Genomic DNA, 16975 nt, shown 5'->3' on the forward strand with positions numbered 1-16975 from the left:
GATGGTCTGGCGGACTTCTGCCAAACTCCATGCCGGATGTCATCTTCGCTCGACTGCCGGTTGTCGTCGTTGTCTGTGGCGGTGTCTCCGAGGGTGGTGCTGATGGTGGTAGTGGCGGTGGTGGTGCAGCTCGATTTACATTCACGCCTTCGTCGCTCGACTCCCCGTCCGCTCCGGGGCCGTGATCCGACTCGTCGTGCTCGTCCGCCGTGTCGTTTGACTGTGTGTGTGTGTGTGAGCAGAGAAGAACCCAGGATTAGAACCGTTACACTACAATGTCACGACCTCCGCGAGATGTCGCCCGAAAAAACAAAACCAGGAATGAAGGAAATGAAATCGAAAATAATTAATCATGCAGTCTCCCCCCCTCTATCTGCCGCGAGAGAGAGAGAGAGAGAGAGAGAGAGAGAGAGAGAGAGAGAGAGAGAGAGAGAGAGAGAGAGAGAGAGAGAGAGAGAGAGAGAGAGTGAGAGTATTTGTGTGTGAGCACTGGCCACAGGACACTCTCAACGGTAAAACGACGCGGTAGCGACGACGTCTGATGACGTGATGGCATCCAAACGGTGCAATCCCGGACTGGATTAACCGACACGTCCATATATTTAACACTCGTTTGATACATTGTCGTCGTCATCCTCCGTTCCCCTTAAACCCTCGCCACAAAAGCCGAAATCTCTAACGACGACGACGACGTCGACGGCGAGCTAATCCACTTCATCTTCTGTCGTCGTCGTCGTTTTCGTCGTCTCTCGCGCTCGTTTGGGGCACAACCCCTCGGGGGCCATTTTTATTGTCACCTCCATAAGCCACACGGACGGATGACAGGGGCGGAGGGGGGTGCACGGGAGTTGATATAAAACTGTCAAATTAATGAAATTGATGTAATTTTTACATTTCATGGTTGCTGTTGCTACCGAGCTACCGAGAGTGCGGGATTCCACAACAGATTGCTTATGACCCCCTCGTTTGGGGAGAGAGAAACAGAAGGGGATGGAAGAGAAGAAGAAGAAATAGGAGGAATGTTGTTTGATGGTGGTTTGTGGAAATCCAAAACGATCATCTTAATGATCTTCACACCTTGGCACCATATCCTCTACGGGAGGGCAATACTGTCGGTATACCGCAGCCGTCTTCGTCGTCGTGGAGTTAACGTCTAGACGTCGATGTCAACCTTCCTTCTCGCCCCGCAAATGGTCGTTGGTAGCAACTGTCATGCGCGAGGTCGAGTAGCAGGTCGAGCGAAAGTTCAGCATCATCGCAGCAACCTTAGCAACCTTGCGGATTGATTGCTGTGCCGTGTGAAGTGATTGAACATTCCTTATCCCCAAGCACGCCAGGCGCTTGATACAACACCACCACCACCACATGCCATCTGATGGCGTATTAATGTGCGCGATGTCAGAGCGTCAGATGCGACGTAGCGACGACTTAATTGAATAATTTATTGGCGCCATTAAATCGCGGCAAGGGTCCCGGGGCCCGAGCTGCGAACAGCGAACATCAAATGACACAACATGTGTTGGTGGCGGTGCTAGGGATCCCGGGACTGTAGCAGCAGCAGCAGCAGCTGATCAGCAGATGAGCTATGATTTAATGTCTGCGTCCGGTGAAAGTGATGATCGTTTGGTAGGAAACCGAGTGCGAATCGTACTCAACGAATTGTTTATCGACCTCCGCCACACCGGGAATCGCGACTGTGAAGTGTCTGCAGCTGCGTTTTCGTTGCACAATCTGTCTGTCGGTGCTGATCAGCTTGCAAGGACGTTTAACAGATGTGTTTGAATCCATTTCACAGATAGATTTCGATAGACAGTATCGGAAATTGGTTTTAAATCTCGAAATGCATTCAAATGAACTGTCATTTCCTCCATAAATGTGATTTCGTCATTTCGTTGTTATCCGACATGATTAGTGCAGCAAACACAACAAGTAATCCCATTTCCCAGTTCGCGTCAATTCATAACGGACAAACATCCCAACCTGGACAAACACACACACACACACCGGACATGGGAGTGCCGGGCGTTCGCAGTACAATATCGACGATCGGAAACGATCGACCCATCTTTACGACATCTCCTCTGCCTCTGCGCCTCACCCCTTTTTGCCGTGGTGTGTTGACTCACCATACGGATCGATCGATGGCGCGAAAGTCGTTGACGGAACGCCTCATGTGGGTGTGTGCGTGTGTAAACAATTTCAGAATCAATAACGTCGTCGTCGTCGTCGTCGTCTGGCGGTCCGTTTTTAAAACGAGTTTCGCGAGAATCCTGCGTCTGATCGACCGTCGGGATGTGACTGATCAGGCACCACTTGAAACTCGTTACATGCGGCTCTCTCGTCCTGTCTGTAGTGTATGTGTTATCGATCGGCTGACCGGAAGCGGACACTGAGGTGACAACACCATGTGCAGACGACGCTTTGTTCGAGTCGCGATGTTGATGATCCCGGGGAATGAAGCGATTTACATAAAATTAAAATATGAAAAGCGATCGAACCGCGCGGTCCGATTGTTAAAACCTTGGTTGCCAGCTCCCGGATCGAGATCGGGCCAAAAGCAGATCGAAGCGAAGCGATGGAAGCGACGCCTTCGATGGTTCGCCTCCCCTTTCAGTCTGTCGATCGCTTCGCTTTCGTTTCATATTTAATGAAATTCTTTTCTTAAGCAAATAAAGACCGACCTGAACCGTGGACGCACCTTGAGAGAGAGAGAGAAAGAGAGAGAGAGAGAGAGAGAGAGAGAGATAGGAGAGAGAGGAAAGAGAGGAGAGAGAGGAAAGAGAGGAGAGAAAGAGAGGAGTACTTGGTAATTTACTTTGATTTTTCCTTTCTTTCATTCCTCACTCGCTGGACCGCATCATTCTTCGGATAGTGTTCCGTTTAACACATCTCGTCCCGGATTCCTCCGTCTCTTCAGGGGGTTTCTGCTTTTTAACTGGGGGAACCGACACCTCACGGTACGCCACGGTACGCCACGGTTTCGTCAAAGGAAAGGAAACAGGAAATTTGTAAATCAACACTCTCTGGCGCGTGATGAAATATGACAAACGGCCGGCGACGACACGGCAACGGACGGAAGCGAGGATGCCTCACGTATCACAAGTACCTCCGCTCTCCGCTCTCCCACACAAAGTGTTGGAAAAAGAAATTAAATCCAAGCCGAAAACCGAGGACAAATCGAATGTTTCGAGCGACTTGGACGGAATTCCTGCGTCTAAAACTAATCCAGAGGGTGGAATTTGCTGGGAGTGTCACCTGGCCGCCACACCGGAACCGACTATCTGATAAGTAAGTGGGGCCAGGAATTAACACAGAAATTAACGAACCTCTTTTCCTCGGTAAACCGTTCCTCCCCGCCGGTCACTTCGAAAAATGAAGGCACTCCCGAGGCTGCTCTGAATTGAACCAAGTGTACTGTCATCTCTCTATTCAACTGCAACCCCTGCTAGGGAGGGTTCACTGGTCAGCAAAGAGATATAAAAGAGGTGAAGGGGATTGCGGGTTTACATGATCTAACCAAAAACCGAAATTGTAATGTAAATATTAGAAGATCGACCACGATGACCGCGACGACGACGACGATGACCGGTTTGTGGCAACAAGTGTTATTTCTCTAAAAGCGAAAAAGCATTCGCCGTTCGGTCGTAATGCGCTTGTCCCGGTGCCCCGGGGAAACTGGTGGGTTGTGGATGGACCTAGGAGTGGATCTTCCTAGAGGTGCGCCAGCTTTATTGACGAAATTACGTCTCCGATGAATGAGTTTTGAGTGATCTCAGGTCATTTGGGGGCGTGCGGTCTGTTGGTTTTCTTCTTTGTGTTTTGCTTGCTTTAAACATGTTACACACACACACACACACACACACCCACGATCCTGTGCTCATGATCAGTTTGAGTTTATTTGCAGGGGAATGTTTAGGTTACTTTTAAGGTAAAGTGTTAATTGTGTGTTATAAATGCAGAACGAGTTTTCTTTTAAATTGATTTCACTTTTGCTTAGCTTGAAAAGCTAAAGTAAAAAAGCGTTGCTCGTTTCAACACGATCAGTAGGCCTGATGTTGCCTTCGATCGATAGGATCTGCAAAATTCCTCCTTTAATGAACTCCTTTTCCATACATTTCTGTTGACATTAAACAAGGGATATACAACTACTTACATCTACCAACACACTCCATTTACTCTCAACTATATCATAAAGATTCCTTCCACCCTCTTCAAACAATACGCTTTGAATAATCGATTGTTTAGAGGTGCTTTGATGCGTCCAGTAACAGATTATTTATATCTTGGATAGTGGATAACGAGAGTAACTAACGAATGTACATTCTTTACTCAAAAACCATTCCCTATTTTCAAAACCTTAAATGTTTGCCATTTAGCGACAAATCATTTTGTCAAAGCAGATCCATATTAATCTGTAAATATCCTATAAGAAATTTAGCAAAGGAATGAGCAGAAAATTTCTAAAATACAGCACGCCAGTAAAGTATTTTATCAAAGCTTTTCTTTTTTATAGTTTAAATGTTGTTTTAAATACTTTAATAAGCACAATAATCTGCATGTGTTTAGTATAAACAGATTTGTGACAAAGACATGATACATTTCAATTGTGATGAAAACCATTATTAGGGAACAAGTTGGTATGAATCTGAATATCCATGCTAACATAAACAGTTGGCCATGAAAAACCAAAAATATTCGCAGATTTTATATCCATTCGCTTCACAGATAACCGGTAACTTATCGTTGATTATTGAACTGATCTTAAACCAAATTACAGGGGAAATGACTTGCTTTAGCTCTGTCTGGACATAAGATTTATTATATCAAGAAAAACTCTAGAACACAGTTTGAATTAACCGAACCACCGAATAGAAAATGCCGCCTGAAGCTTTCGGTTAAAACCCAAAACAACACCACCACGTTTTGTGCATTGCTGCTAGCATATATACCCACAAGAACAACGAAGCAAACGACGATTCCTCTAATTGTACGGCACTTCGATTCGATGCCCAGACCCTTCCCTGGGGTCTTTGTTGACTCATTCAATTCTGAATATTGACATATCAAGCGCGAAGGGAGAAACAACAGGTTGGAAGGATAATTAATAAAAATGCATTTCCAGCCAGCTTTGGTCAACGTCACCGATGCTCACGTAGCCTGGCGATGGCGTTAGATGGCTATTAGCAGCAGGCCTCAGCGATCGCTTGACTTCATCTTGGACATCGTCGTCGTCATCGTCGTCATTGTCATCATCCCGTTGGGACGTGACGGGAGATAGGCACCGTTGCTATCCACCGTGACTCCCCGGTGGTCTCTGGCTGGCGGCCAGTAGATCACCACCACCATCACCACATCAACCCTTCCCCACCGCGTTTATTACGTGCGATATAAAGCTTTATAGTTCAACCGTACCGTACCGGTTCCACCTCGAAGCTCGTGGAAATCAAACAATAACGGAGAACGGACCGAACCGGGACCGAACCGAACCAAGAATCTGATGTTTCGACCACAGCGCGGCCGAAGCTTCCCAGATTGAATTCCACGTGATTACAAACAAGCGAGCATTTTCTCGCTTTTTAATATCAATGTGTGACTTTGGGCCCTCCCTGCCCGGACTAAGATGCTGCACATAGATCCCGACCACCGATGCACCGATTCAACGCCCGACGAACACAGAGAGAGAGAGAGAGAGAGCACGCCATCGCCCCTGGGATGCATCCTGGATGCATCCCCTCCGAGAAGACACAGAGACCGTATAGCTCGATAAATACATTCGTAAAGGAGAAAATCAATATTTGCTCGCTTATTCACGCAGCGCAGACGCGGGTCTTCTGGTCTGGACCCTTCGTGGCCGTGGCCATGCTGTGGGGGCTCATCGAGTTGATCAAGAACGTTACGATGCTGATGCTGATGCTGATGATGATGATGATCGGGATCGGGATATGTAATGTGTGCTGGAGAATGTGTGCCGGTGCCGGACAGGCGGGGTTCAGACCTACACACACACACACACCACCGCGAAGTGGCTTTTAATGCAAACACAAACTACATCATGGGGCTAGACCGTAGCGAATGGACGAACCCTGGACTGTACCCCGCGGGAGGTGAAGTGTGATTTGCTAGAAGAATCTCATGCCCCTGGACAGGCCAGGCCAGCAAGACAGTCTCAAGGCAGTGGCGAGGGCGCGAAGAGAACATGTTCATGCTCCTGCATGCAGCACAGCGCTAATGAACGATAATTATGGCTTGTCTATAGAGGAACATTTTTATTTGCATATCTCGGATCGCGCCCGCTCCTGCTCCTGTCGATGCCGTTGATGCTCCTAGTGAGGTCTGACACCCCCCTCCGGGACTGGCCAGACTGTTCCAGTGAACGCCACTCCAGTTGCAACTCATTTCCAGTGACGTGGCAAAAGTCCGCAAAAAGGAGCAAACCATTCTCTCCTTTCTTTCTAATTAACCGAACGCAGAATCCACAAAGCCTGTGATGTGGGCAAGGTCTAGGCATCCCATTAGCCAGTTCTCCCTCACTAAGTCATCGAAATCAAACCCCACCAATCGAGCAAATGCATCAATCCGTGGTTATCGCTTTCAAACGATCTTGTTAGGACGAAGAGAAAGAGAGAAGCAGAGAGCGAGGGAGCGAGGCAGCTCGATCCTAAGCAAATAGAATGCGGGTCCTTCCAAGGAGTGCCAATTGACCTCACTCATCTTCATCAGTGACGGTACGAGGGCTGTTTGACAGCCGGTGACCCGGAGCAACAGGACAAATCCAACACACGGATCGCACACACACACGATCTCGATCATATCGAAGGCCAATAGCGCCAATTGGACCCGAGTAATCATAATCTGATTTACACACAATGTACGGGTCCTGGTCCTCGTCCACGATGCCCTCGATGTCCCCGATGTCAACAACGCAAACCACCTTCTTCCGATCGTCGTCTAATCATGTTTGTCCATGAATTCGACTTCGGGGGACGTGGGATCGAATTGCCTTGTAGATAATGCCTTTTGCAGGACTGTCATACCCATCCGGGCATGGAACTCCCCCTTCGTCGTGTGTTGTCGTGGAATTTTATAAGGCATGACAAATGAAATCGATCCGGCCCGATCCGATCCGTTCCGATCCGAAATCGATCGACCGTTCGACCTCTGCGGGCCTCGGGATTCGTGCAACTTAATTAAAGCCGCAAAACCGAGCCACGAGCCGAGTGCAGGGGGCTGCGGGCCACCTCCAGAACGGCGGAGTGGGACAGAAATTATGATTTATGCCTGATCGATACAGGCTCTTGGTGCATGCGGTGGCGATGCCTGGGCTAGGCGGCCGGTCCGGCGGCTGCAATGCGTCGACATGCGACACATGAAATCGAATACCTCCAAATCCTTGACGTCCGAAGGGGACGAGAAGAGAGAGCCCGAAACGAGGGGCAGTCTGCTGCGTCCACCTCGTCGTGTGATATCATTCCCATGGTGGCCAGCACCTAACCGCCACACTTTATTGCGAAGACGACTGGGCGAACTTCCTCCTCCAGACGGAACTTCCTTCGATCGGAATCCATCCAGTTGCTTGGCTTCTTCCTTAGGAAGGGCCCTCGGCACGCCCGCCACCGGCCAAGGAAGCCTTCTACAGCTCCTTCGCTCGTTTCGATAGCATTATAAATCGTGGTGAATATATATATAAACGAAACGGAAGAACAAGAACAAGGCAAGGCAACTCAGGAAATTCGATCGCCCATGTCCGAGGCCGGTGGTGGTGGTGGTGGAGCGGCTTTCAATTTAAAACCGAAAAACTCCGCCGCCGCTGGTGGCGGGACACGTAATAACGTAAGCGGTATTAGCGGGCCCGGTTTCGAGGAAGAATTGCGACGACCATGATGGCACGTCTGGTCGGACAGGAGACATCGGATCGTGGCGATGGTGGTGGTGGTAGTGTTTGCAAACGGAAGCAAATCTACTTATAGACCAGCTCACGATCGATAACGATATTACCGGGACCGGGGTCGGATGGCCCGGGGGACAAATACCTTCCATTTTCCACCACCACGACACCGGGGACAGGGAATCCTTATCGGGGAATGTAGTGAAGGATTTTTCGAAAAAAACAAGCATTCCCTAGAGCCTAGGTGTGCTTATGTGCATGTTCGGTTGGATCCGGAGTGCTGTTGAGTGATTGATGATGCTATTCTAATTGTACTAGCGCAGTACATGTGTACGCGTGAATTCCATAATCCATATTACCGTCAGGGTGTCTAACACGTACATACGGTCGGAGGCACGACTTTCTGCCATCAATTAGCTGGTGGCAGTTGAATGTTTAATGTGTTCTCTCGATGGTCCTCACACCACAATTATCAACCCCGTTGGTTGAAGGGACAGTGTGAACTGTAAACAGAGCTCTGATCTGATTCTAAATGGCATTCCGAAGGCGGTGGCGCTGAAGTGGCAGAATTCTGGAAATTAGCTTACAAACAATAATTCTTGATAGATTTATTCTTCTCCGAGCGGTACGAAATGAATCGTATTATTGTAATCTTCCATGGAAGTCGCAACTACAGCTCTTAATACGGCTGTTTTCTATGTTCTAATATCCTTATCCTATCTATCCTATTATTATCCTTAAACAAGATACCAAATGCTCATCTTCAGCAGACAAAATCCAAATTTATCTAATCCTCAAAGAGAAATTAGAAAGAGATTCTATGCATTTGAATGGTGGTTAATGTCCCAACTTTAACCGAAGTACGATCAAGGAGCATAACTGTCAAGTAAGATCTCTTCAATCGGCTTCAAGCAGCGCCACTTCTATGTCAATGGTTGCTGCGATCACCTCTAAGCTCGTTGTGCAGAGTTTACTTCAACTAATTTGCCTGAAGCTAACCAATTCCAACTACTTCTCTTGTTGTATTGTTTGAAGCGAGTTTAATCTACACACCTTAAGAAATGACTCTAATTCTCATACGAACAAGGTCAGAAAGTACAGAAGCATGCAGTAAAAGTCGATTCAGGATTAGTTTAGCTATCATTTTATGTAATGTTTGCCCTTAAAATAATATCAGCCTGGAACAGAATGAATAAATGTTATCCTTTCAACCCAGACAGACTTTCTAAGACCCTCTAGAGCTCGTCTGGCATCTTTCAGAAATGGCAAACCTTCAACAACCCCATTATCCTTTTCATACGAAATTGATGCCCCAACATCAGCACCAACAACCGCGGGCACTCCCTAAACGTTAAAACACACAATGTAAACCCGAGTGCGCACATGGCATGGGCCATGCACCTCACCTCATTTCCATGCCATGCCACAAACAACCCGCCACGCCAGAAACAAAAAGGCGATTCCCTCGCGATCATACTCGCGGTCATCCGGCCCGTGAGGTGAGGTAAGGGTGCCACCGAGTAAGGCCGCGCACATCGCATAAATGGGCAGCAAAAAACCCGCGGGGAAAAACCATCGAACGCAAACAAACGCACCACCACCATCACCAGCCAGCGGCCATTACATAAAATGCCACAAAACGGTCCGTTTCGTCTTTACGTTTGCGGTCCTACATAGTTGCACCACGCCATCACCACCACGACCGACCGAAAAGGGTCGGCACCCTGCACCTGCAAATCGTCCGGAATAGGTGCGTGATAGTCCCCGTGTCCCGGGCATGTGGCGTCACCGCCGGTTGGTGTGCAAATCAATCCCTCCTCCCGTTCCTACAAACTTCTCTACAGTCAGGGACTCCGGGAGATTGGATTCGAATTAAAGTCAATTACGCGAGAAATTGGCCTTCTCCTCTCGCGGACCGATTTGTCTGTCGGAAGTGTGTGAGAAAATGCGGGGTGCGGGGGGGGGGGGGGTGCCGCGATGCAATGATTACCGCGGCGCATTAGACACGGTGCGCTGGCCGCACGTTTCCTGATTCGCGGCCGGAGTCCGGTCCGCGTCGTTTGCAGCAACAGCAGCGATTGCGTCGAACAGTGCTGGCCACGGATTGGTCCATGGCGCGTATTGGAACCAGCATTATCTCGCACCTGGCGATCACATTGTCACTCCTTTGGTGATAAACGATTGATTTGGAAACTTCTCAAAACAAGCGTCCAATCTGGACGCTTCGGAATGTGCCAAACGGAAAGAAATTGCATTTCGTGCGTTTTCCATCCTTGTCTTTTTGTATACCGTAGAAGTCTTTAAATGTGCGGGGCTAAGGCACAACTTTCGACAGTTTTCTAAACATTATTTTCTGGGCCAATATGTAGAGTAAATTGGGGCAAGAGTGTGCACTTAACATTTAACTACGTATATTTCACTATGGGAAAAAGTATTCGTCCTGTTAGTTACACTGCATAATAGTATGAGTCTGTAGCTTTAAAATGTGAAACAACAGTTTTTGGTAATGCTTTAAATAAAAATGCATCTAAAGTAAAAATAAAAAATGAACACGTTTACCTCACCACTGGGGCAATAGTGCTCGTTGCGTGGGACAAGAGCACGCTTCGTTGTTTTTAGTGAATTTTCTATTGCATATTTGTGGTAACAAAAAACCAATTTGCCTTTGAAACAAACATATTTTTGTTAGTTTGGCGTCTGTGAGTTCTTTTGTTACGTGTTGGAGCTGCATATTCAGTAGCAGGTTTGCGTTTTGTGGAATATCTGAACCCACAACTCGAGGAATATCTGTTGAAAGACAGTTTTATGTTTTAATCCATGCACGTGACCATTTTGAGACAAATAATTCCTAGAAACTTACTATGCGCTTACTTCCGCCTACTTTTGGCCTATCAATCAGTGCGTACTCTTGCCTCACAGGGTTATTTCTGAAAAAGTGTCAATTGTAAAATATTTTCCTTTGGTCTTCCAGAATAAGAGTTACACTAATTTTATCAATGTTGATTATGTGTCTTTGGTCGTTTCTGAAGGTATCCAAGAAGAGAAATACTGTTTCCCAAAACTCATAAAGTTATACAGAAATTGCAAAAACTATAAATTAACCCATTTCTCCGTATTTTTTTATCCAAACCACAAACAAAAACACGTATGTTGAAGTGAAGTCGTGGCCATTCATACCATTTTAAGCGTTATTTGGAAAAGCCTGGTATCTACTCTTGTCCCATTTTTACTCTGTATTAAATTCACACAAATAACTATGTATCTCAAAGGGGTACACTCGTATTCAAATAATCTCGAGCAGATATGAGTGCTTTATTTTGGCCAGATAATCCGATGATCTGGAGACACATTTCAAAGAGTTTAGTTTAGTTTGTTCTTCGCACTCCTCGGTCTACCAGACACCATTCATTCTAGCACATGGGCCGTGACCACAATGGCGTCGAAACCGGTAGCGATTTAGCGACCATGGCCATGGATCCAAACGGAAGGGGGCGACCACCATTCGATTGTGGCTAGATGCACCGTTCGCGATAAGACGCCCAGATAGCTTCAGCCGCCCGAGGGGCTGGAAGAGGTCTCCTATACCTTCTCCTTCTTGTTACCTTCTTCTTCTTCTTGCACCACCTCCCTACCATTCGCTCGTTTTAATGGATGCCGGACAAACCCAACATTATCATATGCATCTCTGGCTGCGCTGGTTGGTCGGTCCGGTCGGTTCAGCCGCCAGTTGGTTGGCGATTAAATTACCTTTACCGCCCTCTCTCTCTCTCTCTCTTGACCCTTCTCGCTGACATGCACGCAGTGCATGAGTGTGTCAGGGATGTGGAGTGGTAGAGAGCGCACAGCGACGATGACGATACGCGGCCTCAGCAACCAACAAACCAAACCGTTCGTTCGTTCGCTCGTTCGCTCGCGATGACGATGGCGATTGGAGGGTGCAATGCGTTGGGTGGCTGGCCGTGGCTGTGGCTGTGACCACTTGACCGCATGCGCCCCCCCTCGGGGTGTAAAACGGTGATAAAAGCCAAAGTGGGTTCGCGCGAACGCGCGCGCACACGCGGCCACTCGTCCTCTCGTCCTCTTCATCGCCACCACCATCATCATCATCATCATCATCATCATCATCCGGGCCCGGTGCGGGCTGCCAACGGAGCTGATCCCTTTTTTTCCATCCCGGGGGGAGATTCGATAGACCACGCCTATTTGTAATTTAATTTTTATTGCTCAAAAAATGCAAGGATCAGGAAGCAAGGGATGATAACGCGCGAGGGTTGAAACAATCAGCAACACTGGTGGTGGCGGCGGCTGCGGCGGCTGCGGCGGCGTTTGCTGCAGCAACATTAACTCCCCTCTTCTCCGTCCGTGGCAATTTCTACATCAATTTGCTACGTACAAGCTTGACACCGACACAACGAAACGAACTCACACATACACAATGCTGACACAATTGTGGGGAATCCGACACACGGCAGTGGACGCGATCGGACCGACGACGGTGGACGAAAAATCGATGGAAAAACACTTTAATTTCGCGACCGCCAGCGCGAAAGCACCCCCTCCCCCCCAGCCACCTCTCTCTCTCTCTTCCCCTCTCTCTTCCCCTCTTTCTTCCTTCCTTTAGTGACCGTGTTACCGCGAACCGGCGACGGTGGCCGGTGTGGTGGTCCACGGGGTCCTTTAATGTTCGCCCATATCCGGTGGGGGGGGCTTTCAAAGTGCGAGAGCCTCGCGGACCGCGGAGGTGCCGTGGTCAGCGTGGAAAAAGGGTTGGCAGGCTGGGCAGGCAGCGGTTGCTTCGATCATAAACGGAGCGAGCGAATGAGGAAACGAACAATTACGGGTCGTCGACGTCGCTGGGAGGTCTGTGCGAAGGACTGGTAAAAGGACTGGTGGTGGTGGTGGTGGTCGAGTTAAAGTTTTTAATTTTCATTTCACTAATTTACCATTACCTTTACGGCAACCCGTCCGTGAGCATGCTGGTGCCAATGGTCGCAAGGCAAGATGCCGAGTGCGAAAACGTGTGAGTACGGATACGTCCATGGGCGTCCAATTGTTTCACTGCCGAGCCGAGCTCCCGAGAGTTCCAGTCCAGATGGGCTGATCTGACACTCGTTAATAAGGGTCCCGGGTAATGTCTGTAAAACTGCTTGATTTGATTCATTAACGTTCCGCAACGGTCTCGGTGCTGCAGATCAGCAGCGGCCTGCTTGACATTTTCCCACCATTTTCCCTGCACGGCACAGTAGATGAGAAGCAGCACCATCGGGGGGGAGACAAAAAAAACCACTCCATTGCATTGCAATCCTATTAGCAATCGATCTTCGCCGCGAACATCTTCAGAGGGTCTTCAATTTAACTCCTCACCATTTTTTTTTTGCTGTTGGTTCTCAACATACAACACACACAACAAAAAAAACCTCAAAATTGGGGGCGCAGCTGGGTCATATCAAAAGCGACCGCGAGACCGCGAGCTAAATGGCGCAGCATAACGTAGGAGTCTGTGGCCACCACCAGCATCACCAGCGCGGGTGCTATCGCGTTACACAACACGACATACCAGGCCCAACGAGGGCAGATTTGACCACTGAAACCGCGCGCACACCGGTGATCATTTGTAACGTTGGTCTTTCGTGGTTCGACAAACGGTTGGTGTGGGAAATGGAAGAGCACAAAGTGCAAAAAAAATCCCCCGGGGCTGGGTGGCCAGGCCAGGTGCCCGATCACTAAATAGCTGACCCCACAAAACACCTGAGATCCGCAGTATGGGGATCCATTAAGGGCGGCTTTTAAGGATTTTCTGTTTTGTGGCAAAGGTTTCAATTCCTCCGAAATTCCTCGATTTTAGCGAGGACGATGGTTTGAAGGTGATGCAGAAAAGCCGTGCAAAGACAGTAACTCATCGTGTTATTGAGTGCTCGTGCTTCGTCTCCACTGATATGGCCTTGCAGCTTCGTACGGAGCTTTTCATCTAAGGAGGCATCTGCTCTTTCGCGCGACTACGACGTTGCTAGGAGACACCTGATCTGACCAAGAATCAATGACTAGCAAGATATGACTGAGACGAATAGGAGAGTGGATTGAAGTGACATTCCCACCTGGAGGAATCCATCTCTGAGTGAATGTTAAACGAGATACTTTTGCTACCAAATGTAACTGAAGTTGGAACAAATATCTGCGCAGTTTACAATCGAAAAATTCGATAGGCTGTAAATCATAAGAGACGAACTAAAAGGATAGAGTAATATCCTTCTTAACATGCTAAGGTCATACCGTAACCTTCGCTGTAATGTGTTTATTTAATTTGTAGTAATTTTATTCGACAATCACCCACGAACTGTCTCTTTCGATCGAAGATAAGTGACTAGCATTACTATAAGCACCAGCACAAGAGATCTTTTTAAGTTTTAGAGAAAAAGATTTAGTTTTTGATATGAATGTTAGGAAGAATCCTATTCATTGCTAATACTAATAAAGAAGTGAAAGGTTAAAGGAAACAACCCAATAAACGTATCGTGCAGTTAAGTCTAATAATATTTCTACGCTTTATACGAAGTGCATCCACCATGCTTGTCCCATTTATTAAACAATCAGAATCTTCAATGGCGCAAATTATATAATGTACTGAATGTTTTCTATCGAATAGAAACTTGATTATAAATTTAATGTAATATGATATCATCAGAGGCTTTAAAATCCTGCAACTGTTTTTTTTACTATTTAGACAATTTGTTATCAAAAAAATGCCAATAACGCTAGTGATTGGCTGGAAGAAGGCGTACGATCCATCCCTCCCTCCTTCAGTGCCTTCGCTTGAGCAGCATAATTTAGAAACAGCAACATCCTTTACCAACACATCCGATACAGCACATATTTACAATCAAATAGAACAATATTGTGGTAACACTAATTCACCGAACAAACATTGTTTCGACAAACATAACAGTGTCCCATTCCGGGGACCATCGGCATCGTTCATATAGCAAATCACACACACACCAAGCGACCAATGCGACACACGATATGCGCTTCAAAGACGCAAAGACGCTACCGACTGGATCTGGAAGCATCGCATCGTCAAACATTGCTTCCCTCCCCCCCCAACATTGATCGCTATATTTTTAGAAGCGGGTTAATCTTAATTAACCCGATTTTATGGTGGTCAGGAAGGCACGACCCGGTAGTTCGGTTCGTCAATCGGAGCGTGTTGTATTACCCTTTCACCACCGACGACCGACCACGCGGCCCCATGGGAGAAGGATTCAAATTTCCACAGTCCCGATGAGCGTCCGTACGTCCGGCAGTCACAGTCATGCAAGATGCAAGTATGACAAACGGGAACCAGAGGAAAACAAATAAACACCAGAGTGAGTCCTTCTCACAACAGACACACATACAAATCATTGGTATTGTGTGGATGCCGGCTGTTGTTTGATAAAATTGATCAATTTGTTAGCCAGAGCCGCTTCCAGTCGCGGAAAATGACGTCCGGAAGCGAGTAATTGTTCTTCGCCAGTCAATCGCCAGTCGATGATCGGTGTGCAAGGCCCCTACCCCTCCCCCCTTTCCCTCTTACGCTAACTGGAGCGAGTGAATTTGCATCGCTATTCCGCGAGTGATCAGAGCTGGTGGCAAGCACCGTTTAACTGCGCCAAGTGCGGCTACTGTTTGTGCTTTGCTACAAATCAAGCTTCGCGAGCACCGATTAAAGACAATTGCTTGCAGCGACCGACCGACCGGGCCCGCGATAATACCGCAACTGCGGCCCTCAACCATTGCGCCCATTTAAAACCCGTGTGAAACGGTGTCCTGACCACCACCACCATCACAACCCTCCCGATGAACCGAGCAGAGGATATCGGTGCATTTGTCACACGGACCAGAAATTATGCCTCATCTTGGCCTTCGCTTGATTGCCATGTGGCGACATCACTGTGAGAAACGGTTTTGGCCCGTGCGAACCTGAGTCTGAGGTGCTCCCAAGAACTACACCAGCTGCACCAGGTGGTGGTGAAATGGTGAGAAAAGATCGCCACTCGATCGCGGCTCACCACTTTGCGGAATTGATGCGGTTCGACGCACGGCTCCGTGCGTGCGTGCGTGCGTGATTGCGTACACACTAGTATGTCCAGGCTCTGTGTGTGTGTGTGTGTGTGGAGTGCACCTGAGGTTCCGTCGACGGCGTCTCATGGATTCCACACTAGTTAGCAGCAAAAGACCTGCAGCAAAGACCATCGAATATGTAACATTCGATAATTAAGCCAGCCAGCCGAGTGCCGAGAAGAGGGGGAACGTAATTACCTCAACACTACTCAACCTCTCTGCGGTCACCAGAAAACTTTCCCCTTCTCCTGCTACCTTCTTCTTCTTCTTTTTGTCCGGCTAGCACACCACAGTCTATGCTGCGCGTCGTTTAAGTCTCAAAACCATGGATTCAAATCGGATGCCGGTTCCGTTTCGGTTCGAAGAGAAGAGCAGGTTAATTCGATCGCGGCTATAAAACAGTGGGGTTTAGCTTTTTTTGCTGCTGCAAATCCACCAGAGAAAGCCCCCGGACCATCGAACCATCCGAGGGCAGAAAGGCAATCAATCAATCAATCCATCAAACTGGCGGCTCTGGAAGCTCGTCACAGGCTCTCCTCTAACTGAGCTGCCTCCTTTCCTCCGGAGGCACATAAATGTGATGCTAATAATCCCGGTTGCGCGCGGTTGCATCAATTAGCCAGGGGACAATCACTTCCGCCCAATGGCTTCCATCGCATCGCGGCCGAAGTAAGTGATTAGCTTTAAACGGCTTTCGGCAGCAGGGCGATGGCGATGGCAAGGGCGATGATGGAAACCCCCTGATGATGGCCTGACCTACGCTACCTTCCTCCTCCTCCTACCACCGGCTAATCTAACGGTACTGACATTGTAGGCCCTGGCACACCAGAGTGGGGAGGGAATTGTCGAACCAAAAAGGCGGCGTCTGGGTCTGAGGTAAAGTGCAACCCCACCTCCGCCGACAGATGGTGATGCATCTTGGTGCGCCACTTATTGGGGATTTATGCGCCAACAGGCCAGCCAGTCGCGGCCCATTCCGTGGGCGAGGTC

General features: G+C 48.2%; 1 protein-coding gene across 3 annotated transcripts in view; it reads right to left on the reverse strand.

Annotated features, from left to right (window-relative positions):
• Positions 1–16975, reverse strand: part of LOC125954586 (protein dead ringer-like) — a 99068-nt gene that overhangs the window by 76303 nt on the left and 5790 nt on the right. For 2 of the 3 annotated variants that reach the window (XM_049685019.1, XM_049685017.1), the window contains one exon: positions 1–220. This exon is cut by the window's left edge and continues 13 nt beyond it. In XM_049685019.1, coding sequence (XP_049540976.1) covers positions 1–43 — 43 coding nt within the window. In that variant the 5' untranslated portion in view covers positions 44–220. Of the gene's footprint in view, positions 221–2126; positions 2200–16975 lie in introns of those variants that run through there. The other variant, XM_049685018.1, reaches the window with a different exon arrangement.

The sequence above is a fragment of the Anopheles darlingi genome, chromosome 3, assembly GCF_943734745.1.
Source record: "Anopheles darlingi chromosome 3, idAnoDarlMG_H_01, whole genome shotgun sequence".
NCBI classification, from domain to species: Eukaryota; Metazoa; Arthropoda; class Insecta; order Diptera; family Culicidae; genus Anopheles; species Anopheles darlingi.